Source organism: Nanorana parkeri, unplaced genomic scaffold (assembly GCF_000935625.1).
Source record: "Nanorana parkeri isolate BGI_ZX_2015 unplaced genomic scaffold, ASM93562v1 scaffold113, whole genome shotgun sequence".
In the NCBI taxonomy this organism is placed as follows: domain Eukaryota; kingdom Metazoa; phylum Chordata; class Amphibia; order Anura; family Dicroglossidae; genus Nanorana; species Nanorana parkeri.
The window spans coordinates 2,080,690-2,088,471 of NW_017306381.1; the positions used below are offsets into that span (position 1 = coordinate 2,080,690).

Consider the following 7,782-nt stretch of genomic DNA (forward strand, 5'->3'; position numbering starts at 1 on the left):
ATATATATATATATATATATATAGTTTGGAATATATATATATATTCCAAAAAAACAACAACCCCCAGCTTACTAACCAAGACCCCCTACCCAAGTACCTACTTACCCCTCCATCACAACAGAGACCTCCCCTCCCTGCTGCTGAAATCTTTTCTGATGTTGCCTGCTCGGTTGCTCCACATATACTTGGGGGAGTTACTACTGGAAAAGATTTTAGGGCTGAGGATGTTAAAAATGGGAGAAGCCTGCCCCCATCATGAAATCATAAGTGCCTAGGTAGGAGGAGGTGCCCTACTTAAAGCGGAACTACAACCTCCTGTCACTTACAGCCGAGGAAGGTGCCAATTTATCCTCTATGTGGATTGCACTTGCCATGGTTCTGCGCATGTGATCAGCTATGACACCAGCCATTTGCGGGTTTGAAAGTTTGGTTGAGAGCTGAAAAAAAGCACACTGGCAACCTTTATAGTTGGCATGCCTTAAAAGTACCTGTTTTGGGAGACATTAAATTGGTGGGTAAAGTGTAAGGTGCAGACACACTATATCTACTGTGTATATATATATTTCACTGCTTGTCTCAGTACAACCTCATCTTCATACAGGAAGTAGGAGAAAATCGGCAACTAAAACTCAGACAGCAACAAGGGTTCTATCCTTCCCATGCTTGACTAAGGGCTGAAACATGTAAGCGGGTGTTACTTTTATAGACTATGAAATAGATATACATTTGGAGGAGATTCCTTGTGCACTGCCACCCAGCTGGTAACATCTATTCTTCCCCTCCTCTACTAGAAGAAATTGGTGTTATTTGCATCTGCGTCCATGCTGGAGTTTTCCCCTCACTTCCTGTCCTAGTGACAAATAGTGATGGGCTCGGGCGTGTTCGCAAGCGCCTCGTGCCGAGCCCGCCAGGAAGCCGTCAGCGCGCAGGGCCAATCACAGGCACTGAGACATTTTCCCGGTCCACAGCTGCAGAGATCGGGAAATGTCTCAGTGCCTGTGATTGGCCCTGCGCGCTAACAGCTTCCTGGCCGGCTCTGCACGAGGCGCTTGCGAACACGCCCGAGCCCATCACTAGTGACAAAGTTATGACTGGCCAGGAAGTGAGGAGAAATCTCCTTGCTGTAGCCCCTGACAGCAGTAGAAAGCTGACCAGAATCTGATACTTCAACCACTTGTGTGCAAGCGGAAGAACATTATGGACGCTAACTTTTTTTGGTACCGCAGTGAGGGTCAGCCAGGTGTGGTATCTGTCTTGAACAGGACTTTTAAATGTAAGTAATGTTTAAAATTGCTGACAGGTTCACTTTAATTATTCCTGATGTGGTGATAACAACAAAGAAAAGACAGAAATAGTCCGGACTGCCAGAGTAAAGTTTAAACATATTTTGCTCACTCTTGCTGTGTCACTTTCATTTACTTTTTTGATTATATGTGTATTGTGCTTGCAGTGCCATAATGGATGGCATGGAACTCAGGAAACTGCGGAAGAAGCTGCGACAAATTGAAACTTTAGAACACCTACCTCGGGAACTGACCCCCTGTGAGACTGCAAAGGTACAGTATGACGGGGCCTTGAAGTGAGTTGAAACCTAATCATTAGAATCTTGTATACTACATAATAATACTTGGTGATTCTGTCATGAGCATTGATCTTCCATTGACACCCTATCACATACTCCCCAATGGAGACTAGAAGTGTCCATTACACAGACTTAGTTACCCTTGTCACCATCAGGAAGCTGGTCCAGAGCAATGGTGTCCTAGCTGGGGGGTCATGTAGATAGAAAGTAGCTGAAAGAGGCTGAAGGAAATCAGTATTAGCGAGATCTAAATGGAAAAAAAAACCATGGCAGTTGTATATGATACATAGGGGGGAATTTATCAAAACTGGAGCAGACAAAATCTGGAGCAGCTGTGCCTGGCAACCAATCACCTTCTCTCTTCAGTTTGTTCAGTTAAGATTTGAAAATGAAAGAGATAAGCTGATTGGTTGCCAGACACAGCTGCTCCAGATTTTGTCTGCTCCAGTTATGATAAATACCCTTCACTGTGCTTTAACAAACTCAATGTCATTCATTTGTAGCTTTACATCTACTTTAACGTGCAACTGTATACATTAATAGTTCAGATACACCACAGTGGGTGTTACCCATAGTATCTAATCAAAAATCAGTGTTAGAGTGCTTGACGTGCACATGTCTTTACTATGTAAACCAATCTCATGAGTCTAAAGCAGGCATCTACAGGTATCTGCAGTTATCGTTATAAATACTAGCAAAGGTGTGCCCTTTTCAGAAAGGGAAATGTTGGGGATATTACAAATAAGTGTCTTAGCAGGCAATACAAGCAGGGGAGGAGTGCAGTGGGTATGACAGAGGACAGTATGTGCAAAAAATATGGGGCAGATGGTATGACACTGGACAGAATGAGCAGGAGAGGGGTGCAGAGGGTATGGCAGTGGGAAGTATGTGCAGTAGAAGAGTCTGAAGGTATGACAGGGGACGTTATGTGCAAGAGAAGAGTGGAGAGTATGACAGTGGGAAGAACGGGTAATTTTTTTTTCCGTGATTGACAACAAATCACTAAAAAATATGGTCACAGCCATAAAAGTAATGAGAGGGTTGGAGAAATATGCCTCTTAATGCATTTTGGATCCATTTACAAAACTGAGTAATTATAGAGCAGCAGTATGGGCGATGAGCTCTTCACACAGAGGGTTTTGACAGAGATGGATTGGAAAGACCAATGTGTGTGTGTGTGTGTGTGTGTGTGTGTGTGTGTTGGAGGTGAGATACAGGGGACAGTTCAATGTGTGTGTGCTGGAGGAGAGATACAGGGGAAAAGACCAATGTGTGCGTTGAAGGAGGGATAGAGGAAAAAGGCCAATGTGTGTGTTGGAGGAGGGATACAGGGAGAAGACCAATGTATGTGTTGAATGCGGAATACAGGGGAAAGGCCAATGTGTGTGTTGGAGAAGGGATAGAGGAAAAAGTCCAATATATGTGCTGGGATACAAGATAAAGTCCAGTGTCTGCGCTGGAGGAGGGATATAGGGTTAAGACCAATGTGTGTGTGCTGGAGGAGGGATACAGAGTAAAGGCCAATGTGTGTGTGCTGGAGGAGGGATACAGGGTAAAGGCCAATGTGTGTGTGCTGGAGGAGGGATACAGGGTGAAGGCCAATGTGTGTACACTGGAGGAGGGATACAGGGTAAAGGCCAATGTGTGTACGCTGGAGGAGGGATACAGGGTAAAGGCTAATGTGTGTACGCTGGAGGAGGGATACAGGGTAAAGGCCAATGTGTGTACGCTGGAGGAGGGATACAGGGTAAAGGCCAATGTGTGTACGCTGGAGGAGGGATACAGGGTAAAGGCCAATGTGTGTACACTGGAGGAGGGATACAGGTAAAAGACCAATGTGTGTACGCTGGAGGAGGGATACAGGTAAAAGACCAATGTGTGTGTGCTGGAGGAGGGATACAGGGGAAAAACCAATGTGCGTGTGATTGTGGTGTGATATCACTGAAGATGGACCACGATCAGGATAATTTGCACAGTGGCAAATTGACAGTAGAACTGATAGGGTTATTCACAAAAGTGAAGGCAGGAGAAGGGAACAATCTAGGCCAAAATACCCGATTTGGAAAAATTCTAGAATTCAGCTCACTTTCCAGTTAAGCCATGTTGTCCTAAATTGTTCACTTCTTCTTCCTTCTCCAAACTCTTCACCCTTTTGTGAATAACCTTGTTAGAAATTATATAATTAAGGATCTAGATTTATCAGGGAGTTCTTTGTGCAATTTTCACCTTTGCATGGAAAGCCAAGCACTATAATATCCCTCTCAACTTCCAGACCACCACAGCATGGAATATATCAAGGACACCAGCACTGGTTTCATTGGCCCACCACCCTCCACATTTGGCCTTTTACTAAACGCAGGCTGTAATGACACTGTGGCTGTGCATCTTAAAACTGTATTTTGTTTTTCCTCCATCAATGTCACTGTGTATTAATTGATGTGATTTCTGTATTATTGTTGTGTATAGAGATGGTATGGGGATGGTTTTATAGTAGTTCTGTGTCTAACTTCTCTTTTATGTGTCTAGGTATTGCTTAAGGTGGAACTGCGCAGACACATAGAAGAAATATTGTCTCAAAATCTGGAACCAGAATCTGAGGATACTGGTACCAAAGAAAAAGAACATGGCAGGTCTGATGTTAAGAAATGTATTTTGTTGCTGTCTGATATGAATCCCAGTTCACCCAGAATTGATATATCAGTATTGCATAGTTCTTGGCAAGTTGAGTCACAAGGCGCTCTCTTATCTCTTGGTGATCCCAGTGGTGAGATTTCTCTATCAGAATTCCCAGGGAGATTTTACCAGGGTAATAAATCACCCTAATATTAAAGGAGAACTATGGGGTCAGTGTTTTTCCCCATAGTTCTCCTTAGGGTAACGGGAGGACACAAACTAGCGTCCTCCCGTTACCCTAAGCTGAGACGCCGCAGCCGGAGCGGATCCCGTCATCGATGTCGAGATCCGCCCAGCTGCGTGAGTGACAGCTGGCTCTGCCTATCTAGAGGCAGAACCAGCTGTACCCTCCCCCGTCCGTTTCGCCAGTCAGCGCTGGCGGATCAGAGCGGGGGGGGGAAATCCACCCCCCCTCCCCTGTCACGGCAGAGAGCTAGGATCGAGAGGTGAGCGAACCCGGTATGTGTTCGCTCACCTCCCGATCTACAGAGCCGACCTGTGACAGTCTCATTGTCACAGGTCGGCTAGAACTATGAGGTGAGTGAAAAGCACTCACCTCATAGTTCTCCTTTAACCTAACAGGTGATACCCTCTTCTACCCTGTTCTAGTAGCAGAGCCGCACTCCAGGCTAAATAAATATTGTCTAAATGCAAGAACCACGTGTATTTTTAAGTCTTGGGCCATTTTGTGTATAACTTTGTTATTTTTGACACTAGAGAAAAACGAGCAGTTAACCCTTGCAGTGTGGGGGTAGCCCACCTGCAAGGGTAATACAATTTTTACCCACAGTTGTCTTGTGTCTTTGTGTGTTTATCAGTTTTGTCCGTTTTTCCTTGCAGCTTGCAACCGTCTTTGCACCCGGAGCCTCCAGTGAAAAAGCACACTCCTCCTAAAACAGCCCCAAAACAGACGGCGGCTCAGCCTGCTCCAAAAGTAAAACTAAAGAGTCGAGGTGAGATGTGTGTCATATATTAAGAGGTTGCCTCTGATAAACTGTATAGTATACATGCAATGGACAGATTTGAAGCTGAATTCTATGCTGATATAGATATATATAAATTAAAGCCTATCTGCAGACAAAAAACTACCCTTGCAGTGGGGATAACATATTAAATTATTATTATTATTATAATAAATTAAATTAATAATTATATCTTTTTTAACCTATTAATGTATTGTATATAATTCTTTTTTAGTACTGGGTTTAATTCTTGTTCCCGTTTGTATTCTCTACATTGATTCTATCACTGTCACGGATTCATCTTTACTATTTCCACTTTTCTGGGCCTTCCCTTTGTCTTATGCACCTTGTGGTCTCAATACACTGCACTCCTTTCACTGCAACACCCTGTTCTGGGGCTTATTGTGTGTTTTCCCATAGGTCCACTACAGGACTCCCAGTTCCTTGTTCGCAGCTTGGAAGGCCACAGCGATTTGGTAACTGCTGTCCTTATCCATGACACATATATAATCTCTGGGAGGTGAGACAAGCAGACATCTTTAATAAAAATATACATTGATGGGGCTATTTATAAAAGTTTGCGAGGAAGGAAGCGGTGGAGAGTAAAGTAGGCAATATACACAGCAAATTTCGCCTAGTTCTTGATGCAAATCTCCCAAGAACAGCTTTATAAATAGGCGGAACAGTAAATTGCTGTTTTTTCCCCAGTGCGTAATATCAATTCAGACAGTTCCACCTATTTGTTACATAGTTACATAGTATTTGAGGTTGAATAAAGACATTAGTCCATCAAGTCCAACCTATTAGGATCTCATTTTAGGAGTACCTGTACCCCTGTATATTACGGTCCCTTAAGAAATCGTCCAAAAGTTTCTTGAACAATTCCACACTCTTTGCTGAAATCACCGCCTGTGGCAGTGAGTTCCAGACCCTAACTGATCTTACTGTGAAGAACCCCCTTCGCCCCTTGTGCTGGAATTTTTTTTCCACCAATTTTAGGTGGTGGCCTCTAGTTTTTGTAACGGAGTTAATTTTAAACAGTTTATCGCTAATGTTGCTACCACCATTGAACATCTTGTACATGGAGATCATATCCCCCCTTAATCTCCTCACCTCTAATGTGAACATGTTTACATTTAGTAGCCTCGTCTCGTAGCTCTGGTCCTCCATACCCCTAATTAGTTTGGTTGCCCTTCGCTGGACTTTTTCCAACTCAAGGACATCTTTTCTTAGTACTGGTGACCAGAACTGGACCGCGTACTCCAGATGAGTTCGAACCAATGATCTATAAATCATTGTGAAGCTTTTCTGGTGAGTTTTGCATCAAGAACTAGGCGAAATTTGCTGTGTATATTGCCTACTTTACTCTCCACCTATCATTATTCTGTGTTTTGAATCTCATGCCATTATAGGTGAAATATGCAGTTTTAATCTAATTAGGCTTGTAATATCACAATATTTTGTCTCCCAGTGAACTATGGCCTACTGGGACATGTGACACTGCTATCCCAGGAGGGTGCGGCAGCACATCAGTACGTCACCCTCACATAGACGAGGAATGAGAAGAGTGCAACACTGTCAAAAAGTGTTTTTTTTTTAAAATGTATTCACCTGCAGGGAATGCAGTGAAGTATGTGCAAGAGGGAGGGGGGGGGAGGAAGAATATTAGAAGTTCATTTACTGATGCAAGGTCCACTTTTAGGGGTGTTAAAGTTTTTAAATGTGGCTAATAAGATGTAAAAGAGCTTTAAAACAAGCTAATCACTGACCTATGTAGCTGCATTTACTGAGAAGTAGTTCATCCTAAAAGATAACCCCACCATAAAGCTGCATTTCAGCTGTTTTCTAGCAGTTTACAGGACCTGATGTGTGTTTCTATTAGGGAGTAGGCAGACTGCCAAAATTATTATTTCTTATTACAGGTATTTATAGGGCCCCGACAATTTACACAGCACTTTACATAGTGCACATTCACATCAGTCCCTGCCCTCAAGCAGCTTACAATCTAAGGTCCCTATCTCACATGCATACATACGAGGGCCAATTTAGACAGGAGCCAATTAACCTCTTGCCGTCCGCCCGTAGTAAAAAAACGGACGGACGGCACTGCTACATCTGCGGGTTGCCGTCTCCAGACGGCAATTTTTTTCTGCTCGCGCGCGCCCCCTAGCGGGCACGCACGGGCAGAAAAGACCCGACGATTAAACACACGCGTTACCGGGTGTTTCACATATAGGCGATCAGCGGGTCCATAGCCCGCCGATCGCCTATATGTGCTCGTTCGCGGCATGTGTATTACATCACTTCCGCATTCACCAGTCAGTCATCTGGCTGCTATTGCCAGAGAGAAGAAGCTGATAAAGCAGATCTCTGCTTCATCAGCTTCTTTTGGGGTCCACAGGTGATATTAGGGGTCCTAGAGACCCCTAATATCTCCATAAAGAGGACCTGTCAGTGTGCCTTTGCTATTATATAGGGGGTTGTTATCCCCCCATATAATAGCAATAACAATCAGTGCAAAAAAATAAATATAAATAAAAATAAATAAAAGTAAAATAAAATAAT

At 43.6% G+C, this 7,782-nt stretch overlaps 1 protein-coding gene across 1 annotated transcript in view; it reads left to right on the plus strand.

The window, feature by feature from the left end:
• Nucleotides 1–1,457: 1,457 nt before the first annotated feature.
• LOC108784391 (F-box/WD repeat-containing protein 7-like) overlaps nt 1,458–7,782 on the plus strand; it is a 51,668-nt gene continuing 45,343 nt past the window's right edge. Inside the window, exons 1-4 of the mRNA XM_018553186.1 lie at nt 1,458–1,556; nt 4,109–4,212; nt 5,096–5,208; nt 5,638–5,737. Of these exons, the coding sequence (XP_018408688.1) occupies nt 1,458–1,556; nt 4,109–4,212; nt 5,096–5,208; nt 5,638–5,737 (416 nt within the window). The remainder of the gene's footprint in view (nt 1,557–4,108; nt 4,213–5,095; nt 5,209–5,637; nt 5,738–7,782) is intronic.